Source organism: Diabrotica virgifera, chromosome 8 (assembly GCF_917563875.1).
Source record: "Diabrotica virgifera virgifera chromosome 8, PGI_DIABVI_V3a".
Classification (NCBI taxonomy): Eukaryota; Metazoa; Arthropoda; class Insecta; order Coleoptera; family Chrysomelidae; genus Diabrotica; species Diabrotica virgifera.
Window position 1 is genome coordinate 83,856,613 of NC_065450.1, and position 27,569 is coordinate 83,884,181.

At 32.0% G+C, this 27,569-nt stretch overlaps 1 protein-coding gene across 1 annotated transcript in view; it reads right to left on the bottom strand.

Moving 5' to 3' along the window:
- Positions 1–27,569, bottom strand: part of LOC114334402 (LIM domain only protein 3) — a 396,454-nt gene that overhangs the window by 230,630 nt on the left and 138,255 nt on the right. The window contains exon 2 of the mRNA XM_050658654.1: positions 2,175–2,472. Coding sequence (XP_050514611.1) covers positions 2,175–2,328 — 154 coding nt within the window. The 5' untranslated portion in view covers positions 2,329–2,472. The remainder of the gene's footprint in view (positions 1–2,174; positions 2,473–27,569) is intronic.

The following is a 27,569-nucleotide window of genomic DNA, read 5'->3' on the forward strand; positions in this document are numbered from 1 at the left end:
ATAATGTCTGAAACTAAGTAGGTGTTAAGTAGTGATGAAAGTATATCCATAGACATAATAAAATGAATACAAGGAGTGGTATGATGAGGAATTGAGGATTTGTAAAATAGGACTACATGAACGAAATAAAAGAAAACAGAGAATAGAGCTAAAATAAATGGAGAAGAAACAGATAAGATTGAAGTGTGTGAGGGGGTACGACAAGGGGACCCACTGTGATCACGGTTGTTCAGTATCCTTCTTGAAATTGTAGTAGGTCTGCTGTACTACAAAGTAATAAATCTAGAATAGAATAGAACTTTGCAATGTCCCACTATAAAAACACCCTATGTTTTTTTATATATTTTTTTATTTTATAAAACTTATCAAGAGAGAAGATGAACGAAATGAACACAATTACAGATAAAGTGATGGAACAAAAAGATTGGAAGCGGAGACTTGTAAAAATGTAAAAAAAAACAGATCGACTGAAAACGAAATTCAATGAGGGTATTAAGTAAACTGCACGTCTAATGTGGAAAGGACAAAACAAAGACGTATAAACAGAGACGGCTGAATAAAGCCGAATAAAACAGATCTTAATTATAAGCTGAACAAATAAGATTACACAGCACATTAAAATTGTTGACGGCAGTCATAAAAGATAAAATTGAGGAAAAAGCGAATATGGCAGATGAACAGCAAGGCTTCCGGAAGAACCGCAGCACAATAGATGCAATTTAGTGCAATAGATGCAGCATACATGTGCTTTGTAGATTTAAAAAGTGCTTTTGACAGGGTGAGGCGAAATGATATCTTAAATTTATTACAAGCTAAACAAATAGACCACCAGATAATAAGGCTAATTAAGGAAATTAACAAGAACAACAAGACCAGAGTTATAATGTCAACAGGAAAAACAGAACGCATAGAACTAAAAGGAGGAATCCGCCAAGGAGACTCGCTCAGCCCATTGTTATTCAATATGATGATGAATCAAATAATTCACGAAGTCAGAAAACGACATGGATACCACATGGGAGGGCATAAAATCACGATACTATGCTATGCCGATGATGCAGTACTAATTGCTGATAACGAGGATGACCTACAAAGGCAGCTCCACACTTTCAATATCACAGCAAATAAATTTAATATGAGAATATCGGTAGAAAAAACTAAATGTATAGTGATAAGTAAAGAGCCGCGTAGATGCAAGTTAGAAATAGACGGCAAAATTGTAGAACAAGTAATGAAATTCAATTACCTAGGAGTAGAGATCACTAGTGACAGGAATATAAGAACAGAGACCACAACACAAGCGACAAAAGCGGCAAGAGTAAGTGGTTGCCTCCGAGAAACAATATGGAGAAACAAATATCTGACCACGAAAAGCAAAATAAAAGTATACAAGACAACAGTAAGACCTATCCTAACATATGCAGCGGAGACAAGGACCGATACAAGAAAGACGAAACAACAAATCAACAATATCGAAATGAAAGTATTAAGATCAATAGCGGGCATATCATTAAGAGACAGACAAAGCAACAGAAGTATACGAGAACGTTGCAAAATTCAAAATATTAACAGGTGGATAAAAACACGAAAGAAAAACTGGAACGAACATGTAAATCGAATGGAACCAGATAGATTAGCGAACATCTGTAAAAACAACAAGCCGTATAGCAGAAGACCCGTTGGAAGGCCGCCGAAAAGGTGGAAAGACAATGTACTACAGTCAACAACAACTGAAACACAATAAGAGGCAGACAAACAGGAGTAATCCTAGTCGCGCGAAGAAGAAGAAGAAGAAGACAAATAAGATGATCACAAATAAACTTACTTTTAAGATTCAATGATTGTTTACCGATTAACTAATACTCTGTCAAAACTAAAGTTCAAAAGTTCACAGCATCGCATAATTATATGAAAATGTATAAATCTCATACATCAGTGGTGGGATCACGATCAGTAGAATTCTATTTTGCTGACGTCACAAAACGAATTTTACAATGGGGGAATCAACGGTTACTATGCAACGTGACGTCAGCAAAATAGAATTCTACTCATCGTGATCCCACCCCTGAACTCTTTTTTGATAATTACATGCATATTTGTAAATGATAAATACTTCTATCATTCCATTATTCACTTCACAATAAGGGGAAATATTATAATAACTACAATCTTACCTATGGTTCCTATGGGATGTCCATTGGTTGCATGCATTCTGGCATGCGGAGGTCCCCCGGGTCCCGGATGTCCATGGTAATTACTGTTATCTGGGGAAGGGGGATGTGGGGACGTTAATTCTGGACCCCCGTAAGGATGATAATGAGGATTCATTGAGGCGAGAGCGCTGGCTGCCAGTTTGACGGATGATGCGCTGTACGCAGCGCGCGCGCGTGCTACCAAAAATTTCCTGGTTTCTGTGACTAGATTCGAGTGACGGACGCTCGACAGGGGCAGCTAGTTTGATAGCTCTAGAGCCTAAAACAAAGAAATATGATTTTAAAAAACTTTAACATCAAAGTAAAAAACTTCTGTTGTAATTATTGGTAAGTATAAGAATGTAATTAAAAATCCAAATAGATTACAATAGTTGCTCAGAACGAACGTTTTCAGACGTATCAGGCCATCTTCAATGAATTTTGCAGTACTTGTGCCAATAACCGCAAAGCCAAACAGTGATTGGGTTTAAATTGTTGATTGCATACTTAAAAGTATTAAATTAAACGACATGTGGACGACGAAAATGGATAAAACTATCCGGGACTGCATGTGTCCCTACTTGAAACAGCAATTTTATTACATCTGGATTGGACCCCAATAGCCTGCTTAATATAATTTTAGATAATTGCAGAAGATAAAACTCAACAATTCAAAAAAATTAAAAATTCAGCTTTTTCACTCGCACATTTGTTATACTTCTAGATTCAATATTTTTTGCCCAATGAGATTATTGGAACACATGTATTTACTTTGCAACATTTTTATCCCTATTATTGTCAAAAATTAAAAAAAACTATGTACCTACGCAGAAAAAAAGTTAATTAAATTCACGTCAGAAACAAATCACATTGATAAAAATTTACTAGAACATCTAGCACTTCATTGTTTTGGATGGTGTTCACTGGTGGTGTTTCACTGTTTTTTGGATGAGTTGGCAAAGAAATAATGAAGTATCGGGTATAACATCGCATTAAAGCTAATTCATATTCCATACTTTTGCATCACACTGTATGTAAAAAACTGTTGTATCTACGGAGGCTTGGAGTAATGCAAGATGTAAAGTGTAATCTATTAAACCAGTGGTTCCCAACCTTTTATGTCTGGCGACCCACCTTCTGATGTTTTTTCATATTCGCGACCCATCCCTCACCCATGATGTTATATATTATGTACGTTATTCAGCTACTCTAAGAGCCACGCCGCGACCCACCTAAAATCCGCTGGCGACCCACTAGTGGGTCGCGACCCACCGGTTGGGAAACGCTGTATTAAACTCCTCTTCTAAAGGTGCCTATCTTCTAGTGATGTTAAAATAGTCTACTACTAAACGACCACCACTAATTTTAATACTGACTCTGTCTGTTTTTCAATGTGCCTCCAGTAAGTTGTAATTCCATCGTTTTCTTGGTCTTCCCACTGAACTTCTTCTTATTGGGGAACCGTCTCTCGCCGTCCTTACTACACTATTAGTTGTCATTCGGCTTTAGGTGGTCGTTCCATTCGACTCTTCTGTTTTTTACCCAGTTATTAATATTGTCTACTTTGCATCTCCGTCAAATATCTGCACTTCTAGCTCTGTCCCCTAGTGTCTTACCATCTATTTTTCGAGTGGGGTTTCCTTTTTACAGTTTCTAGCATTCTTTCTGTCCTTTCTGTATCAGGTCGTGTTTCTGCTGCGTATGTCATTATTGGTCTGATGACGGTTTTTGTAAGTTCTGCCTTATACTTCTTTTGCGATATTTTTATTTCTCCATATTGTTTCATTCAGGCAACCTGCGGCTCTGTTTGCTTTATTCACTTGATTTTCCACTTCTGTTTCGAGCTATCCGTAGCTAGATAGTGAGATTCCTAGATATTTAAACTCCATGACTTGTTATATTTATCTGACATTTGAAGGTTCAAAAACATGATATTCTGCGGGTTGATGAAATGAAAAGAGCTTTTCTAGAAAGCATAACAGTGAAAAAAGAACTCATTACAATTCTGATAATACTGTAGCAATTCATTCATGATTGAAACAGTCAAAAGGGTGTTAATTTGAAGAAGAAAATGTCACTTACAGTCAGATAACTATAGTGACACTGTCACGAATCCCTAAATTAAGGATATACAATTTAACATCTCAGACATAATAAGTAAGTAGCCGGTCCATTATATGCACGAAACGCGACATTTTAACATGGTAAACGCCTAACTGTTAAATATATTTTCGAGTTTTTTCCTATACATGAATAATCCAACGGTACCAGAAGACAAAATGCTATAAATAATACCTTATGTTCATTGGCGGGATTATAATTTACGCCACTTAAATTAATGACTTAGCGGAGCCTTCCTAATTTATAACATGTAATTTTAATCAACTTGCAAAGAAGAATGCTACGTCAATGAAACCACCTGGTTAATTTCATGTAAACAATACTTGATGCACGGTATATCATCCTGAAGGTTATAAAATGGAAGTTTCTTAAATGGATGGTCCGAATTGTACAAAAACCGAGATACAGTTTATCCCAAACCCTTGACTTATTTCAGTGCGTCATTAATTGTGACGTCATGACAAGGCTTTAAGAATGTCGCGAATCACTGCATGACATTTTAGTTAAATCTACACAGTTGTCAGAATATTCATGTTTATATAAATATCAATATTTATATAAATATTTGCCAGAATATTAAAATTTAAAATATTTTAAGGAAAAAATAAATAAATATAAAATAAAATTTCACATACTGTCCAAATATACCAATGACATAGATTTATATTTACGTCGTTGAAAAATACTAACCTAGAATTACAATTGTCATTTTACCCGTTAACATTGTGAAAGTACTGTCACGATAGATTACTTTCGTGTCAAATTATCTTTATTCGCATCATGGATTGTTTACCTATTTAGAGTATTGTAATTGTCAACCAATTATAGATCCATAAGTCGCTTTAATATGGAAATACCCGTCAACAAATACATAATTTTCGAAGTTCTATGTATAATAATCACGTACGTTATTTTTCTGTCACTTAGAGCTTAATGCGTTAGAGCGAATTCGACAAACTATGACGCACTGAAAGAAGGGTTTGGTATGAACTGTGCGCCTATTCTGCAATTGTGATTTCAAATCTGATGCTTTCAATGTTGTCAGATTCACCATGTTTCTAATATCATTAGTCACTTTGGGGTTTTTTATATAAACACTCTGTATACTGTATTATTATTGGAGTCACCATTCCAATAGCAGTCCAATCATAAATATGTAACATTTGGTATTTTATCTAGTGACGAAGGTCTTAAGGTGATACAGTAGCGATCAACAGGTAGTAAAAACGCGTTCCAAGATTGCGGCTGTAATTTTGAATATTTTTTCGAGATATTTGGCACACGTATTCGTAATATAATAAAGAATGGCGGTACAGAGCCCAATTTGAAAAATACATTAATATGTGGAAATTACTCTGTAATTAAATACAGTTTTAAAAAAACGAGCCTGTACCGTCATTATGAAGAACAAAAAAATACACTTTCTTCAAATAAACTTTTTTATCCGATGCCTAGATTTTGTGTGATTTTGGAACTACTAAAATTTTTTATTTCATTAGTATGTAGTTCCAAAATGACACAAAATCTAGGCATCGGATAAAAAAGTTTATTTGAAGAAAGTGTATTTTTTTGTTCTTCTTAATGGCGGTACAGGCTCGTTTTTTTAATATTGTATTTAATTACAGAGTAATTTCCACATATTAACACATTTTTCAAATTGGGTTCTGTAGCGCCATTCTTTATTATATTACGAATACGTGTGCCAAATATCTCGAAAAAATATTCAAAATTACAGCCGCAATCTTGGAACGCGTTTTCGCTACCTGTTGATCGCTACTGTTTCCTCTTAAGTAAATATACAAAACTTTTCAGTGCCAAATTGTTTTGAAGTAATTCAGTAAAGCTGTGATGTCGAGATTAATTCATAAAACTAGCAATATGTAGTTTGACATTTATTGAGAAGTTTTGTAAAATACTAAAATGTAAAATGCTGCTTTGCTTACTAAAATGTAAAATGTAAAATACTAAAATGTAAAATGTAAATTGCTGCACTTATAATTATTGTACCTGCAATGAAAAACAAATATTACACAGAAACTGTATATTTATTATAATCATCCTAATTCTAAGTGTATATTTTATATGGATATACTTTATTCTTCAAAATGGCTCATACGCTCTTTCGAATAATTCCAGTTGCAGATACTAGTTGTCTCGTATTTAACATGGAATCCTGGTGAACGTAGAACATGTCCTAGCACTTACCTAATACAACTTGACTAGCTTCATTAACTACAGGTTCTTCATTTCTCGTTTTTTATTACCTACATTCCCAGTTTTCCGAAATTTTTTACTCCAAATCATACTTCCTACTGATATGTTTATTTTGATGTGTCAAAGATTTTACGTTCTGTATGTGTTCGTATGATATAATTTGCTTAGTGTGACAAATGTGATAAAAAACAAAAACTATTTAAAAGAAAAAAATTAAATCTAAATCATTGGCGTACTACTTAATCAACTAATTACTTAATACTTAGTACTTCACCGAATGAAAAAGAGCACAGAAATAAAAAAAACAAACAATAAAAATTCGAGACAACAAAGACCAAACAAATAATGAGAACAACAGAGATTAAAAACACCAAGATTCATAACAGGAATCACCCAAAAACCCAAAAACGGGGCACTTTTCGGGGAAAATTCGTTTCAACTTTTTTAAAGTGTTTAAAAAGGGTTATTTTTGTTTTTTAAAATAACTTCTAACATTAAAAGTAAGTGAGTTACGCTCAAAATATTGTTGGTCCCTTATATTTTTTGGTAAAAAAAATCGCGAATATCACCCCCTAATTAGCATCACAAAAAAAAATTATTATTACCACTTGACAAGTGCCTTTGCTTATGTATTATTTATATAATCTGTAAGTTTCATCGGTTCAAAGTGCTTATTTTTGAAAAAGTTGTAGTTAAAATGACTTGAACGAGTAACTAATCACGAGTTTAGGCAAATTTTGGACAGCCATAGCATAACCAATTTTTGTCTAACAAGAAAACAAAAAATGAAAAATATTCAGAAAAGCAAAACGAACATTTTATTACTCTTTGAGATTTTTGGTATTACATACTAATAATTTTTAAGTTAATTCCATAAAAAATTCCATTTTTTTTTCAAAATTAAAAAATAATGTTTTATTTTAAACCCATTTTTTTCAAAAATGAGCACTTTGAACCAATGAAACTTATAGATAATATAAACAATACATAAGTAAAGTAACTTGTGAAGCGGTAACGATTAATTTTTTTTGGAAAGCTAATTAAGGGGTGATTTTCGCGATTTTTTTAGCAAAAAATAAAAAAGACCAGCAATATTTTGAGCGTAACTCACTTTTAATGTTAGAAATTAAAAAAAAACAAAAACAAACCTTTTTTAAACACTTTAAAAAAGTTGAAATGAATTTTCCCCGAAAAGAGCTCCGTTTTTGGGTTATTTCAAATTGAAATATTCGATTTGGAATTCATTTGGAATTTCATTAGCTACAACTCTGCTTCTACTGGGTCTACAGACCTGATGCATACAACATTTTTTTCAGTTTTTTAAAAGCTATATTTTTGCTAAGAATATGTTTTTCGCTAAAATACTTACTTTTTTAGTTATCTTCGAAAAACCGTCCAAAAACATGTTTTTTTTTGTTAAAAATGAACATATTCACTCGCAAATAACTCGAAAAGTATTAACTTAGTGAAAAAACTCTATAGAACAAAAGTTAATTAGAATTAGTCATTTTATACAATTTCGGACTTATTTTGAACGTATATTTTTTCACCCCCGAGAAAATATTTTCACCCCGTATTTCCGAATTTTTGTAAAATGGAGGGGATGTAGAATTGTAAGATTTTTCTTATATAATAATAGACAATTTCAACTACCCGTAAAATTTTGTGTTCCTTGATCGGGCTAATAAGGAATTGCAAATCCCAATATCTTATTTGACCTCCATTCCTACTAAAATGTTGGGGTGACGCTTACCTTGGCTTAGGGGTCGAAGTATAAAATGATCGAAATACCAGAAAAATATGTCTCCCTTTAATAAAGAATCGAAGTGTAGTTGATTTTTTAAAAACGTCGCAGTTTCTAGTAATGTCTCTTTTTCGTTTTTGTCTGAATTGTTCAAAACTAATATCTAATTTAATAATAAGCAAACCACCAGAAAGAGTTTTATGCAGTAAATGAAATCATTTATCTTACTAATCCTTAGAAGCATTTTGCTTAGTTCTTTAAAACACCCAAAGCTATGAACTAAACACCTGTATGCATATTTTAAGATGATTCCATCTTTAGAAATAACTCAACTGTTGTCTGAATCCAGGCCCGGCCTTAAGTTAACGGCATGAAAACAAAACGAATTGCGGAATAGCTATTTGTAAAACAAGGGAGGAAAGTAATACTTTTCCTCCCGAGAATGAAGTAATCATTCAAGGGAGGAAAAGGCACTTTACTCCCATGTTATACATGGGAATGGTTTTTCCATCTTCCTCAAATAACAAGTAATTTTTTCATTTTTACTTACATTTATTTATGTAACTAACCAACAAAATTTATTAGAACTAAAACTAACAAGTATGTACAATATAACTGTCAGCTGTCAAATTTAAGTCAAATTAATAATGTAAACATTGCTAAATCAAAATAACAATTTACTGTTTTTTAGCGTTCTGCAAAATACAGGGTGTTTTATAAATAAACGTTAAAATGTATAGAAACTTACGTAATAGAAAATATATATTGTACAGGGCGTCAATAAGTTATATTTCAAGAATTAAATACCATGACGTCACTTTTACTTTTCCTCCCTAGGAGGAAAAGTACAACTTTGCTCCCTACAATCAGGCCCGGAAAAGTACACTTTCGGTAGAGGTAGGTGGAAAATATTTTTATGAATACACGGTGTAAAAATAATTCACTCTTGGCAATAAGTACTCCTTGCTTCTTAATAGTAAAGATCTTGCTTTTAGTGTGTCTAAAAAGAGACCAAGAAGTACAGCAATGTTGATTTGAAATTCGAAAGTTCATGTTATCGTTAGTCGTTAGTGGATTTTCAGTACAAGAATCCAGTGCTTTATTGATATTTTAATTGTCAGTCATTTTCCAGCAATTGATACTTTCCAATACAGGACTTACGATTGGTCATGGCCTTAAGGTTGATCTTGCTATTTTGTTTATTTGCATTATAATGTTCTGTATTTTATCAACTATTTACTTTATAAAAGTGTATTCGAAAGAATAACGGGTGCTCTTTTGCATAAGCTAAATACTCTGGGCTAATTAGCAAAATTCGTGGAAAAGTTATTTACCAGCAATTTTATTGCTGGAATCGAATTATAAGATCCTATATATTAATAATATAGGTATGCAAAGTCCGCAGATAGTGTGCTACTTTTTTTATAAACAAAATGGCGCCGACAAATCGTATTTTTTTCAATTATTGCTCTATAACTCCGAAGATTTTAACTTTACAACAAAAACACCCAAATAAAAATTCACCGTAATTGAATTCTGCATAGAGATATGTTTTTCACGATTTGCTCCGACGAAAATTTTCCTCGGAAAATGCGGGTTTTCCTAACAAAAACTATAATTTTCAAAGAAAGTTTTAGGTAAGTAATTATTAATCAATAATTAAATAACTTAGTGACATCAAAGATTTCTTGGTATAGATTGTAATTCCAGAAGCCGGTGAAAATTAAACGAATATTTTAGCAACAATTCAATTGTTAATTAACAATTTACGATCGCAATAATAACCAAAATAATCATGATACATTGATCAAACTTATAAAGATTTTAAATATGAGATGCTTGTTTAATATTTTATCGACAAAATATAAATTTTTCTTTTTTTTTGCATAATCTTTAAATTTTGAAAAAAATAGTTATAATACGTTGGTTCAATTAGTAAAGTACAAAGAAAGGTTATTTACCAGCAATTTTATTGCTTTAATCGAATTATAAGATCTTATATATTATTAATATAGGTATGCAAAGTCCACAGATAGTGTGCTACTTTTCTTATAAACAAAATGGCGCCGACAAATCGTATTTTTTTCAATTATTGCTCTATAACTCCGAAGATTTTAACTTTACACCAAAAACACTCAAATAAAAATTCACCCCAATTTAATTCTACATAGAGACATGTTTTTCCCGATTTGCTCCGACGAAAATTTTCCTCGGAAAATGTGGGTTTTCCCAACAAAATCTCGAGTTTTCAAATAAATTTTTTAGGCTGGCCAGTAATTATTTATTAATAATTATATAGCTTGGTGAAATAAAAGCTTTCTTGGTATAGATTATAAATTCAGAAGCCGGTTAAAATGAAACCAATATTTTAGCAACAATTCAATTGTTAATTAACAATTTACAGTCGCAATAACAACCAAAATAATGATGAGACATTGATCAAACTTAGAAAGATTATAAAGGTGTGATGCCTATTTAATATTTTGTCGACAAAATATAAATTTTTCATTTTTTTGCAAAATCTTTAAATGTTTAAAAAAAATAGTTATAAACAAATTAACATTTCTTAGAAATTGTTTATTATATTCTAATTTTAAAAAATACTTAAAATGGGTATTTCATAGGTCTTGAAAATGAATGTTTTAAAAAAATTTCCAACCATTTGCAAAATAGTTAGGAAACAGCAAAATAAATATACGATATCTCCATTGTTTATAATTTGTTTTAATTGTTTCAAAGCTTAAAAGTGAGTCTATGGTACAATCTAATTACTCACAAATAATGTCAAAAATTAGTGCAATGGTTATATTTTAATCAAAGATTAAAAATAATTTTTTTTGTAATTTTTAGCGCGAAAGTAGGATTGATACAGAGCCGGAGATAAAATGTTCACTCGAAGCGACTGACACGCTTAAACTCGCGCGAGTTGTGTATGTGGGCGGGTAGCTACAGTACTGTATTATTCTACTTTCGCGCGTGTAAATTACAAAAAAATATATTTATAATCTTTAATTAAAATATAACCATTAAGCTGATAATCGATATTGTTTTATAAATAATTAGCTTGTACTTTAAACTCACTTCTACGCTTTGAAAGAATTAAAAAAAAATATTAACACCGTAGTAATCGTATGTTTACTTTGCTGTTTCATAACTTTTTTGCAAATGGCTGCAAAAAAGTTTTAAAGCATTCATTTTCAAGATATTTGAAATGCGCATTTTAGCTATTTTTTAAAATTATAATATAATAAAAACTTTCTGATAAACGTTAATTTGTTTATAACTATTTTTTTTAAACATTTAAAGATTATGCAAAAAAATAAAAAATTTATATTTTGTCGACAAAATGTTAAATAGATGTCATCTTTATAAGATTTCAAAGTTTGATCAGTGCATCATAATTATTTTGGTTATTATTGCGACCGTAAATTATTAATTAACAATTGAATTGTTGCTAAAATATTCGTTTAATTTTCACCAGCTTCTGGAACTATAATCTAAACTAAAAAGGCTTGTTAAGTCATTAAATTATTTAATTACTGGTAAATAATTACTTATCTAAAACTTTATTTGAAAATTAAAGATTTTGTTGGGAAAACCCGCATTTTCCGAGGAAAATTTTCGTCGGAGTAGATCGGAAAAAACACGTCTCTTTAATCACGGTGAATTTTTATTTGAGTGTTTTTGTTGTAAAGTTAAAATCTTCGGAGTTCTAGAGCAATAATTGAAAAAAACACGATTTTCGGGCGCCATTTTGTTTATAAAAAAAGTAGCACACTATCTGAGGACTTTGCATACCTATATTATTAATATATAGGATCTTATAATTCGATTCCAGCCATAAAATTGCTGGTAAATAACTTTTCCCAAAAATGGCCTATTCTCCGATAATCAGCCCGCCCAGACTAAAAATATATGATTTGATGATGACTGCGTTACACCTACCTAGGTGAAATGAAAACCATTTTAAACGACCTGGAAAGAGCCTGCAGAAAAATCGGTTCAAAAACATCCCTAAAACAAAATACATGACTAACTTCGTGCCCAGTAGTAACTTAAAAATTCAGAAAGACGAAGTAGATCATATATATACAGGGTGAGGCAAATAAAGGGAAAATATTAGAAATATCTCGAGAACTAAAGGCAACAGAATCATGTAAATTTGAATTAAGGGATTTTGAAGAGGCTATTTGCTACTTCAGAGAGGTATTCATCTATTTGCTACTTCCGGTTATACCGAAAGTTGCTTATAACTTTGTTTTTTTAAATAGGACACCCTGTATATTTTTACATTTTTTAATTCTCTTCGATGTCTTATTTCTTAAAATATGAGGTTTTGTAATGTTATACAGGGTATTTTAAAAGATAATTACGTTTTTTTATTAATTTCGTAGCAACATTCACACCCTGTAGAATTATAGTATTGATATTTTTAATATAGTCTAATATTGTTAGGAATCATTAGTATAGCTAAATTTTTAATTTTAGTATACAGGGTTGGTCGAAACTCGGAATGAGGATTTTCTGAGTTTTCTTAAATGGAACCCCCTGTATATTAGTATTGTAATAAAATTATATTTTATGGTACTTTATTATTTCTTAAGCCGTCCCTATACCTAACTGCTTTAATTTGTGTTTAATTGTTAATCGCACCAACAATCTTAACTACGTAGGTATTTTGATAGCTAAACCATTATTTGTAATTTTAAGGATCAGTCTGGATTAATATGTATTTATTTCTGAAAAATTATTTGTGGTTGAATATTTTCACGGCCAACCTAATAAAATTTTACGTATTTTTTGTTGCAATTAATATTGAGCTTGAATCACCAATAACTCACAAATTAAAGCAGTTAGGTATAGGGAATACTTATAAAATAAAAAAGTACCATGTGTTCTATTTAAAAAAAAATACTCAGAAAATATTCATTCCGAGTTTCGACCAACCCTGTATATTAAAATTTCAAAATTAGCTATACTAATGATTCTTAACAATAGCAGACTACATTAAAAATCACTTGAACGTAAGCAGAGTTTATAATGTCAAACTATTACAATTCTACAGGGTGTGAATGTTGCTACGAAATTAATAAAAAAACGTAAATATCTCTTAAAATACCCTGTATAATATTACAAAACCTTATATTTTAAGAAAGAAGATATTGAGGAGAATCCAAAAATGTAAAAATATACAGCGTGTTCCATTTAAAAAAACGAAGTTATAAGCAACTTCCGGTATAACCGGAAGAGATGAAAATATTTTCATTTATATTACTCATTAGACCAACAATGACATACGCAGCAGAAACACAACCTGACACAGAGAGGACAAAAGAATGCTAGAAGTCTGTATTAAAAACAAAAGGGGAAATTGTTCTACCATATAAACACATTCCAAAATTTTGAAAAATATAATACATTTGCTACATTAGGTATGTGTGTAAAAGTGTGCCACACTATACCATTTAACTGACATACAGTACGCTCACTATTGACCGAACAAAACATTTTTATTATTAATACTTTTTCGTCAACCGAGGGTATCTTATCAAATTTATTGTTTTTTTAAACAATAAATGATAAAATAAAAATGTTGACAATTCAAATAGGGTTAATATAATAACTTCATTGTGACCGAAGGCAACCGTTACACACATATTGCAGTATGTGTGGCCTAATTTGGCGCGATACAAAATTTTGGAATACGTTTAATTCGTAGAACAATTTTAACAGTTGTTTTCAATATAGATTTCAATCCCCTACAAATAATTTCTCATGTCTTTTGATGTAAAATAATTAGGGAAGCAGGAATTTAAGAGTTTTGAATTTTACATTGAGTTTCCTATGGCCCGTTTTCCAATTCACCACCCGGTATGCATTTCTCTTGTCACATACGTACAAATAACATCAGCGTATTATACAGTGTGACAAAGCCAAATGGAATAAATTCATTATTTTGTGAATAAGCTATTTTGGAAATAAATCCCGAAACAGGTCAATTTTTATTTTTAAATGATTTTTTTGGCGTTTATATCGTACTAGTGACGTCATCCGTCTGAGTGTGATGACGTATTATTTTTTAAATTAGAATAAGGGTCCTGTGCTAGCTCATTTGAAGCTTTTCAGAAATATAAACATTACCATAATTATTTGTACAGGGTGTCAAAAAAAATTTTTTTGATTAAAATAATTGACAGAAAAAGAAGAATGTGCGTAATTTATTTAATTCAAAATACATTTTACTACTGTCAGAAAACAGAAATAAAATGTTTATTTGACAAACAAACATTACTTTTCGCTTTAATTCAATGTTCAAGCTACCGCCCACCTGCCTCTTGGAGGTAAGAACATTTAATTTAAGCGAAAAGCAGGGTTTATTTGTCAAATAAGCATTTTATTTCTATTTTCCGACAGCAGTAAAATGCATATTAAATTAAATAAATTACGCACATTCTTCGTTTTGTGGAAATTAATTTGATAAAAAAAAATTTTTTGGACACTCTGTATAAATAATTATATTAATATATTACTGAACAGAGAATTGAATAACATTTCAAACGAGCTAGCTCACGACCCCTATTCTGATTTAAAAAAATCATCGAACACGTCATCACGCACATACGGACGACGTCACTAGTAGGATATATATGCCAAAAAATCATAATAATTTAAAAATAAAAATCGAGTTGTTTCGGGATTTATTTCCAAAATCGCTCTTTCAAGAAATAATGAATTTATTCCATTTGGCTTTGCCACACTATTATAACATTAATATTCACTAGAACATATCAGTATTTGTCTGTGGATATATACTAATTAATTTTATACGCGTCTGGAAACAACTCTATTTTCTACTTGAAATTGCAAATTACCTATACTTTTTGGTGTAGCGGAAACAGGTGGGATACCAGTCAATCATGCATTTCCAAGAAACTTCATAAAATCTAAAAATCAGGTAGTCATCCCTAAGCAGGCTAATTGAAGACCATATAAAACCAGCTATTAATAACAAACAAAAACCCAGCCCACTTGACTCTTATTAAGAAAATCACTAGGTATCTCTCCCATAAAATAAATTGATTTAAGCCAATTTCTGCAGAAATTATCCAGTGAAATTAGACATAAAATTGAGGATGTCTGGAAATATTCCTGGAAAAATGGATATGAGAATAATCCTTTTTGGAAAAGTAAAGAATTCAACTAGATACTAACGGAACTTAAAAAACGACATTTCTGAGTTCCTTCCGGTTACAAGTAGATAATACTTCTATAATAATCTCTCTAAGGCCGATGCCACATTATGCGTTTTGACCGGATGCGTTTCCGCCGCATCCGGTGAAAACGTATAGTGTAACAGATCGGTCCGGTTGCGTTGGAAACGGATGCATTTTGAGTCATCGGTACGCGCTTACAAACTGCACCAGACGGTTTGTGCACCAGACTAAACGCATAGTGTGACAAGTCGGTCCGGTTGCGTTGGAAACGGATGCGTTTTCACCGCATCCGGTCAAAACGCATAATGTGGCATTGGCCTAATGATTTCTTAAAAACCCACCAATAATTGACATTTTTTAAAATTTTTGTATGTAAGATAAGCCACCTAATAGCAGCCAGGTCTGAATTCTAAAAATTTTGCAGATCTTTTAGTGGACAATTAGATTACGCAGTTGACAAATTATTACTTTTATCTACATGTACATAAGTACCAGCAGAAGTCTCTTCATCGACAAGAACAATAAATGCGTGGAAATCATGAGACAACCATAAATACTTCTAGAGAACTAAAACTACTTACTACACTTACAGGATTCTGTCGACTGACAAAACACATGTCCCTAAGCAAACAAAGTAGTAGATGTGGCAGAATGTATATTCTGTGAGGTAGAAGATGAAATCTATCAACAAATCAACAAATACCGGTAAACTGCTGCTCCCTAACAAACCGCTTAAATAAGTTATTTGGAAGCACATGCCATAGCCGAAGAGGACTTCTAGAGGATAAAGCTGCTTGATCCTAAGACAATAGAGCTACAGTATAACAGATATGACTGCAATCCTCAAGGTCACTACCACCGCATAAACGAACGTCTGTCGTCTCTTCTGCTCGCTGTTGTAGATACATTTGTTTTTCACCTACCTCTACCGAAAGTATACATTTCCTGATCTGATTATAGGGAGCAAAGTCGTACTTTTACTCCCTAGGGTGACAAAGTACTTTTACTCCCTAGGGAGTAAAAGTAAAAGTGACGTCATGATATGTCATTGATGAAATAACTTATTGACGCCCTATACAATATTCTATTTTTTATTACGTAAGTATCTATACATTTTAACGTTTATTTATAGAACACATTATATTTTGCAGAATGGTAAAAAACAGTAAATTTTTATTTTAATTTAACAATGTTTACATTAATAATTTGACTTATATTTGACAGTTGACAGTTATACTGTACCTACTTAATGTTGGTTTTAGTTCTCTTATAAATTTTGTTAGTTACATAAATAAATTATTAGAAAATGAAAAAAAATATGTACTTGTTATTTGGGGAAGGTCGAAAAATCATATGTATAACATGGGAGTAAAGTGCCTTTTCCTCCCTGGAATAATTACTGCCCGACGCGTAGCGGAGGACTTCATTCTCGGAACGAAAAGTGCATTTTGCTCCCTTGTTACACGAATACCTATTTACTATACCTTATTCTAACACGAAAAATCAGTAGATATAATAAATTGCATGGGATAAATAATACTGCGTGTTGTGCTCTAATCAGTGAGAAACCAAGAAAAAAGGCAAGAAGAGGGGCTGATATGCCGCAGCGTGAGTTCTTCCCGAAAGATACTAACTAACTAATTAAAAGACGAGAACTCAAGAAACGAAAACATCCTAAAATCAATGTCCCAGTTAATAAAGATCTACTTTTTTTGTACTAATCCAATTTTTTCTATAATATTTCAGTCACATATGGTGCAATAATAAAATGAATTTTTTTGAAGTTCAGAGATTTTAAATCTAACAATAAAACACTGAAAAATTTTGTTTTCAACACTGTCACAAAATTGATTACAATTATTTATTGTCACTAGAGCTGTTTCCGTAGAGTGCTTTTCTGAAGTGATGTATTTTTACTATGCGTCTACACTTTTTCGTCTTCAACTGAATAAGTTGAAGAGTGGAGAGCTGTTTGTCTCAAGTTGGTCATTCAGAACTATATTATCTGTATTTTTTAATTTTTTAATTGCCATAGATTTTAATAAAGATAGCTTAAGTCCTTTATTTTGAATATGGAGAATTTAGAATTGGTTAAAACGAATGATTATGATCTGGAAGGTAAAGTGCGTACGTAGAAAGCCCTTTTGTGTTCGGCTACAAATTTGCTAAAGGTTCTACCAGTTTGGCCGATGTAAGTTTAGGACATTCACGACATGTAAGTTTGTATACACTAGTGATGTAACGAATGTCATTTTTTGAACATTCGCGAATACGAATACGAATGCGAATGCGAATATCTGCTACCGACATTCGCGAATGCGGATGCAAATGCGAATATTCAGGTTTTTTAAGTTGTTTCTATTTTTGTAATGTTTCCTAAATTTATAATTAAAAGTTAATTGATATTTAGTGTTAATCAATCTGAATCTTAAGCTTTATTACATAATACCAAATAATAAAAAAAAGTTGAGGCTGATAATGTGATTATACAAGGTTAAGTTCTATCTATATATTGCTCTTCATTTGTCCAAAGTTGAACGTAGGCCTCCCCCTTATTTTTCACTCTTCTCCTTCTCGGTTCAGTGCTAATGCTGTCGATCTGGTCTCTGGTCCCTGCGTATCTTTTTAGGTCATCCGACCATCTCGTCTGTGGTCTGCCCCTTAATCCTTTGTAGTCCCAAGGTCTCCAGTGAGTTATCACTTCATTCCATCTTCCGTCTCTTTCTCTGCTGTTGTGTCCTGCATATTTCCATTTGAGAGTAGCTGCATGTTTGGGGTTAAGTTACCTTTTCTTAATAAAAAAAGATGAGAAGTGAATAGATTTTGATTTTATTAACCTAATATTATCTTAAAATTTTTTTTCTGGTTTTCATATTCGCAAAACATTCGCACAAATTTCGCGAATGCGGATGCGAATGCGAATATGCAAAAACATGCGAATATTCGCGAATGCGAATGCGAATATTCGTTACAACACTAGTATACACCACTGTGTGTTTTTCCTTTTTGCTCTCGTTGCTTTTAATATATTTGCTTAAGTTGCTATTTATTCTAAAAGCTGGTGCAATTCCTTTCTTTTTTATGTGTGTAGTATTTTAGCAAAAAGAGAAAGGAACGACACCAGCTTTCAGAACAAATAACAATTTAACCAAATATATTAAAGACAACAAGAGCCAAAAGAAAAAAGACACAGTGGTGTATACAAACTTACATGTGGTGACCGCCCAAAAACTTACATAGGTCAAACTGATAGAATATTTAGCAAACGTATAGCAGAACACAAAAGGGCTTTCAATAATAGAAAAACAGATTCTACGTACGCACTTCATCTTTTATAATACTACTACTACGTGCTACTACTACTACTGCGTGGCGTTACAACCCTGCGTGTGTTTTAGCCGACGCGACAACATGTCTCCACTCTTCTCTGTCTTGAGCAATCTCTATCCAGTTCTCCTCGCCCATAGCTTTCAGGTCTCCTTCTACATTATCTCGCCACTGAAGTTGAGGCCGTCCACGTGGTGTTCTTCCAGTTGGAACTTCCTCTCACACCAGTCTTACTTTTCTTTGGTCAGAATGTCTTCTGAGGTGTTCTGCTTATTGGAGTCTTCTGGGCTTTATTTCTTTTATGATGTTGGCGTCTGGTATCTGGAGACGGGTGTTGGCGTATGGAGTCGGGATGTATTTTTACTATGCTTCTAGACTTGATCGTCTGTAACTCATTAAGGTGAGAAGGGGAGAGCTGCTTGGCTCAAGTTGTCTATTCAGAATTAGGTATATCTGTATCTATCTAAAATTCCCTCATCTTCCTTAGTCCCAGCATCCGTTATGGCTTGCAGATTGTAGAAGCCTCGGAGGTGTAACCAGAGAAGGTTCCCATTGTTTTCAGTCTGGTGGGATATAGAGTAACATTATGTTACTTTATAGGCCATTAGACTGAAAACTTAGTCTTTTGCTAGCAGTTGCCGCTAGGGCATCGATGCCATTTCGTTCGTTGCAATCCGTGACTGCACGCTGGGGTTTGTTTTGGTTGGATCAGAGAGAGCAGCATATGTGCCTCCTGGTGACAGACTACCCAAGTAGCACCGAACGGGTTTATTAAGTCTTTTAAGGATACTTTAAAACTGTAGAATAAAACTAAAATTAAAATCATTTGGTTTTTAAGTAAACCTTAAAGTTGCAATAAAACCGCTTTCAGCATAAAAGGGCCTACTCTGAAAGAGGTCAATAAAACCAAAAATAAAAACCTTTTTAAAACTTTGTTTTCTTAAGCAACTGGTTTTAACGCTGCTGTGAAAGTCCTTTTAAAACCATGTTAAAAGACACTTTAAGTGCTGACAGTTTTATGGCAAACTTAAAAGGTTTTTAAAAGGGAGACTTTTAAAATCAATTTACCACATTAAATGATTCTTTAAACCCATATATTCCATATAGGCCAACAAATTTTTACATGTGTTATGATAGGTAGATACGTATTTGTAACCATAAAATAATAAAAAGTAATTGGTCATTTCTGACTTTCAAGATAGAAAAACACTTGCGCACCCAACTTTATTGATAATGTTAACAAAAATAGGTCTAAATAACTCACGCCCCCTAAAAATGTTAAAATAAATCGAATTTATGTCTTTAAGACGCTTATTTATAATTTTTATGTAAGCCTTATATTGTAATCTATCATGGCTTTCAGCAGCTCCAGAAAGCAATATGGCCGAAATCCAAATAAAACTATTTGGTCTATCGGCAGAGAATTGTTAAGATCAAATGGTTTTATTTTGTACCTTTCCAAGAGTATATATCCTACATAAAAGCAAGGTTGCCTTGGAATTAAAACCGTTTAGTTTTAATGCTGCTGTCAATAATGCCACTCGGTTTTAATGTGAATCTAACCTAAAATCGAGGCGTCGTAGTGCTGTGTGTGTTGTATTTTTCTTTTAAAATGACCAGTTCGTTTATATTTTAAGTACTTGCGACTTATTTCTTCCATACTAACTGTACTTCCACTTCTGTTTCACACTAAAACAAATAGCCGACCATTTTGGACATGAAAGAAGAGGGGATGACTTTAATTTGATTGTTTCTAACAAGAAGCATAGTTTAGTATTTACGGTAACCAAATTGATTCAGTTAAGAGCGTTTGGTTTTATTATAGCCTACTAATTGCTTTTATGAATTCAACTTTAAAGAAAACTAAAAAAATAGTTTTAAGGCATATGTTTTACTGACATAATAGTCTTGAGATCAAGTAGTTTTAATAATAGCTTTTATTAGTCATATTTGGAGAATCTTTAAAACTGCAATGAAACTAAAAGGTAACAAACTAGTATCTAATAAAACCAAACAGTCCGGAAGTTTTTCATAAAACTGATTAGTTTTAAAGAGAACTGAGAATAAACCATTGTAAAACTACAATAAGACAAATTGTCTATTAAGATTAATTACTATTATTTGATACTATTATTAGATACTTTAAAACTAGTGACAAATGCTTAACAGTTTTGAAGTTCTGGCAGTATATCTACAAGGTAACTTTAAAACCATTATCTTCTTATTTACCACAATAAAACCTTTATAAACCTTAAATAAAACTAAAATGTTTTTATTGTGCTACTTGGGTAAGTTTCTAAACCGGTAGAGGTGCTTGCCGCACTCTCTGATTGGAGTAGAATATGGTCCGGCTGTATTTTCGTTTTGCAACAAAATTGAAAATGGTTATTCATTTTTGAATTATATCTGTATTTTTAGATATATTAATTTCCATAGATTTTTATAACGATACCTTACTGCCTTTATTTTGAGTATGGAGTATTTGAAACTGGTCATTAAACGAATGACTATTATAGAATGTTAGGCTGGGTTGGGTATTTTGTGAAAATGTTGAAAATAACATTTTCAGTATTTAATTGTTAGATAAAATGAATTTCCATCAAATAACAGTCTAATCCATCAGATATCTAGAAGATAAACTTTCTTTCTTATAATGTTTTGTCCGCGTTAGATGAACATCTATTTTTGTTCCTGCACTATTACAATTTGCTTCTATAACTCACATCTGGTGCAACAATAAACTGAAGTTCACTCGTTCAGGACTTTTTGGAAGTGTAGAGTCTAATTGCACTGAACTAAAAGTGATATAGGTATATTTTGTTATCCCAAGTCGTAAATTCGATCGTAAAATCTCACGGATCGTTCGTGTACCTTTTTCGCAACAAGCCAAATTAAAAAATGGCCGGCGAAGAGAAGAAATAATACCTGTATAACTCAATAATAACACCATCTGATTGTTCAAAAAAGTACCATTTTCTGCAAGATAATTGGTGTGGAGCTCCGAGATTCTCTATCTTACGACGCATGATTATGATTTATCACAAAACGTGTTTTTCTGATTATTTTTACAGACTCTCTCGTAATTTTCAGTTAGAGCGGGCTTTTTTATTACTCGTGGGTGTTTTGTGAGTAATGTGGACGTAATTGCCGTGTAGCTTTAGCGAACTCTAATTGCTTTAAAGATAAATTTAGAAAAAATATGGAAGTAGTCATTTTTATTATCAGAGTTTGCCACTGTTTGGTTTTTAAGTTGCGTTTTGAAGGTTTTGAGAAGAGAAAAGTAGTATTTGTTAAGAATTAGTTAAATCAATAATTATGTACCAGGTATTTATTTAAGCAACACAATAATATATTTCATAAGATATTTATGGTAGGGGAGCCCCTCACTTAAGCGGGGAATTTTGCAGTTACTCGAGCACGTCAGATTTTCATATGGGGAGAAACCTTGTACCCTGTAAATGTACCTCTACCATATATTAGCTCTTAATACAGGGGAGTTCGTTAAGGGGGGTCCGAAAAAAAATCTATCCTAAGAAAAACTCGAAATCGTCAGATTGAGCTAAGGTAAGTTAAGTACATGCAAAAGAGTGTGTATATTTCAAAAATCTGACGATTTGAGCGGAGCTAAGGAAATGGGTGAGTTACAAAGTTTCGCAAAAAAGCGAAAATTTCGCGAAATGAACGTTATATCGAAAAACTAAAAAATACGTGTTCAATATTTTTCAAAAATCTATCAAATGATGCCAAGCACGACCTCCACGAAGAGGAGTGGGGAGAACCCGAGAATATCGAGAATATTTCCGAGAATTTTCAAGAATGTTTCCGAGAACTTTCCATAATATTTCCGAGAACTTTTGAGAATATTTCCAAGAGCCTTTTGGACGTAAGAGTCAGTGACGTAATTTGAATTTACATGGAAGTAGCGATATTTAATTCATATGGCCGGCGAACCTATACCACTGCAAAGTGGAACATTGTTTGAATTTACATGGAAGTAGCGATATTTAATTCATATGGCCGGCGAACCTATACCACTGCAAAGTGGAACAGTGGAATAAACCGGCGTTATCGAAATGCCTCCCACTTTTTCAGGTAAATATTTTCATACATGAAATGCCTCCCAGGTACAATTGAAATGTCTCCGTTTAGTTAATCATTTAGGCTGATATTCTGTCTATTTAATCTCTGTATAATGATACAATGTTGCCAAATCATAATTTATATAGGTAGTATCTATCTATTTTGATTTTTCTAATTCTTAATGCAGTGTACATAAAATTTGTTTCACATTAATATTTCACAGTACGACATATTTCTTTATAGAAAAGAAAGTTGTTACCCGACAATTAGTTCAGAGGAATAAAGCAAAAAATATCCTGTTGTTGACACAACCCCATCCAGGCCGATACCAAACTTTTTGAGTAGTATGGACATCTATAATAATAACTTATATGTTTCCTGCAGCCGATTTTGATGATATATGTACATAGTTTATAAACAAATGAAGATCACAAAACGGTAAATTTTCGCTTTTTTCGTCTATTACCAAAAAGTTAAGCATTTTAAACAAATTTGAGAGTAAGAAACTCCTTATCCTTATTGGTTGCTTAGAAAATTGCAAAATAAATAATAAATTTTGAGTTTTTATAAATATTCATAACTTATGTAAAAATTAACTTAGAACCTTCTTATTACACGGAATGTTGAGACTTCTGGTGCTTAAATGATACCCTAAATTTCAAAACAATTGGTCCAATAGTATAAAAGTTATTTAATTTGTTTATCCCAAATTATTTTTTTTGCAACACTATAAGTCAGAAAATGATGACGTTACAGTAATACTTTGGATAGTTTAAGAAAGAAGAAGATTTGCATTATTAATTTAATTAAAAAAAATGACAAAAAATAATTCTAAATATTGCCAATTTTTTTTTGCAAGAACATGTGAATTACTAAATGGGGGGCTAACTTCGTCCCTAATTGTCATAGGACACAGTTTGTGACACATACAAAAAACACAGTTTGATTGATACACCCGGTATACAATGAAAATTTAACTGTTTGGCAACAATACCATTACAGAGGTATTGCTAAAGAATAAGGCAATAACATATTAAAAAATCATTTAAATCGGACAACAGGTTTAGGAAATTCGAGACTACAAAAATGACCCATTTTTAAGGTGTCCACTTAATTTTGCACCCAGTGTATTTGACCAATTGCTTTGAAATTTAAAATATAATTTAAGCACAAGAAGTCTCAGCATTCCGTGCAACAAGAAGGTTCTAACTTAATTTTTACATAAGTTATGAACATTTATAAAATCACAAAATGTATGATTTATTTTGCAATTTTTTAAGCAACAAATAAGGATAGACATATTCAGCGAACGCCATATTGGAGTTTTTTATATGATATATGAGTTTTTTGTTCTCAAATTTGTTTAGAATGCTTAACTTTTTAGTAATAGACGAAAGAAGCGAAAATTTACCGTTTTTTGATTTTCATTTGTTTATAACTATGTATATCATCAAAATCGGCTGCAGGAAACATATTATATAGGTTATTAATATAGATGTCCAACTACTCAAAAAATTTGGTTTCGGCCTGGAGGGGGATGTGTCACGAGAAAAATCTCATTTCTCTGGACTAAATCTAATATCCAGCTTTTCTGGGTAATTTCAATTCCGATTATATAATCTCTTGCATATTTATAATTCCATTTTATAATTCGATAAATAGGTACTTTTACCTTAATCTTCTTGTTTGTTTATATGTATTCTCTTTTGTAAATTGTGCTAAAGGGCTAAATGTTGTATAAACACATACTTGAAAGTTTATTAGTTCCTGCATCAGTCAGTTTGTCTATTTCAAGCTTGTCAGTTCGTCGAATTCAAGATCCAATTGTGTTTAAGTCATAACATCCATCATTGACAATGGAATCAACGATTAGTGTCAGTTAAAAGGGCAAACCTTTACTATCAATTGATGGTTTTACATTCGGTTTTCAAAAAATGTTGGCCAAAGATACAGTAAAACGGTGGGCATGTACCTACTAAAAAAACCTGCACAAAGAATTTGTGAAGACACAGGGATGTGAAAATACGATAATTGAATCAATATTAGATCATAACCACTAGAAGTTGTCTGCCGAAGTTTACAATAGAATAAGCAATTCAATAAAAGGCGCAGCCGTGGAAGATCTCAGCGAAAAACCAACGAAGCTCATCTGTAGTCTCATCTGTGGCTCATCTGAAGTCTTGCAGTCTTTTCCAATTCATCTGTAAAGAACTTAAGAAGACAAATATAGAGATATTTACTATCATATCAATGATATCAATAGGGTGAGACAAAATTTATATTATGCTAGAACCACATAATATATGGAAAGGTTCAAGCACTGGGATTAGCCCCAGAATACCAAAAAAAGGTGTTGACTCAACCGAAATTTTACGCATTTCCTTATTTATATTTTTGGTCTTTCATTCTTACATCCTGAAGGTGTTAGCGATTTTTTTGCTATAGATTTGGCAGAATTTAAACCAGTCAATGAAAGAGTCACCCAGTTTTGTGATTATCTTGTTGATAATAACATATCTGAAAATTCGACATTTCCTTTACATCTTTGGGCTGAGCACTCTTCATCCTTACAAAGAATCACAAACACATGCGAAAGTTGTCATTCCAAGTATAATTCTTCTTTCTACTGCCCTCATCCTAACATTAATAAGTTTATTGATATAATTTTACAATTTCAAATAAATACCTACATTAAAATGAATTCTCTTTCCACACCAAAAAGAAAAATTGTTGCGGAAAGTACAACAAAAATAAATTTTCTAAATGAAAAAATTTTAGAATCAAAAGAATGTAAAATAAATAGATTAGAATTTGTCTAAATAGTATCATATAAATTTAGGAAAAATATTTTGTAATTTTATATTTTTATACACATTTTGTAATATTTTCCAAATAAGTTTTTTGTGGTATTATTTTTAATAAATCTATAAAATACTTATTATGTTTTTGTATTTTTTGTATTATTAATAACAAAAGATAATGGTTATTATAAAATACATTATAATGGTTATAAAACTAAATATATATGTATAAGCGTTGATTGAAATATTGATATGGGAAGATCTCTCATGCTTCACTAAAAATTGAGGCATTCTATCACCGACATTCACCGAGTATCTCTATCCTTCTTTCAAAAGAGCGAATACGATCTTCTGTCTCTTACAAACTGGAAAATTACTGAAAAATAGATTCTTCGATAGGTACTGCCCCAGTGAATTCATCGCAAACTATACTGTTAGCCTGTAGTTTCCTGTTTTATTTCGTTTACCGTTACACTCTAGACAAGGAAAGAGACTCAGCTAGCCTTTTTACACACCAGCTCTGTTGCCACATCTAACAAATTTCTTGTTAGTCATAAAATTTAAATGATTCTTTCTTTGTAAATATATTATAGGTATGAAATATAATATTTCAATGGACGGTGGTATTTACATTGTTTGAAACAACTTTTTTGTAGTTTGATGTAATGTAACTGTCATTTGATTTTTTTCAATATGTATTGTATTACATGAATTGATAGGATTCCAGTTTGTGTTTGTTTTATTTAAGAGTATATTCATTTAAATCCTTGATTGAAATAGAATAGATATTGTATAAATAAATATTTCTTGTAATTCTTAACGAATTTCGAAACATAATATGCCCACAATAATTATTATTAGTTGTTTTGCATTACACTTATAGAAGGCTTTTCTTGTTATATGTCGTCATATCTACCTTTATTTATAGGCATATTTAATATAAGGCTTTGACAATAAAGACGGTTGGGACACCGTTTCTACTTAACATATTATGTATCTGTTAATTAATTTAGTTCAGTTTTTCAATTTTTAGTTAACGTTATTTTTAAGAAGTGCAAGGTTAAATTAACAATAGAAACAAAATACGCATAAAAAAACATGAACATTGGACAAACACCTGTTTCCGATACATTCACAGTTAGGTCTGGATCCCGCGTATGAAAAAAAAGTTGATTAATAGCAAGCTGAAAATTTGTTAAAAGCTTAAGGGTGTCTAGTCGGATAATCTTTGATATATGGAAACACTGTAACAGGGGCAGTTTTAATTGTGGAACAGGTTAAAAATTTGGAACGGTCAGACCACGAAAACGGCACATGTATTTTGTCCGACAGAACAGACTTAAACTCTCCGAACAGAGATTAAACTCTCATGCAAAAAATCAGACTGCTATTTGTCACCTGTCATAATTCCTGTCATTTGACATATTCTACATGTTCCACTCATTAAAACGCCCATATTGGTGATAAATAGCAGTCTGATTTTTGCATGAGAGTTTAATCTCTGTTCGGAGAGTTTAAGTCTGTTCTGTCGGACAAAATACATGTGCCGTTTTCGTGGTATGACCGTTCCAAATTTTTAACCTGTTTCACAATTAAAACTTCCTCTGTTCCAGTGTTCCCATATATCAAAGTTTGTCCGACTAGACACCCTTAAGCTATTAACAAATTTTCAGCTTGCTATTAATCAATTTTTTTTTCATACGCGGGATCCAGACCTAAGTGATATTATTGTAAAGCTTTTAGAAGAATATATTAAACTTTATTGCCATTAAACTTTAGCCCAATTTACTGTACCTGGATAATTAGTGTGTATTTTAAATAAAATGTTTTTAGGTGCCATCCTTGATTGAAATATAATATTATACAAAGGAGTTTA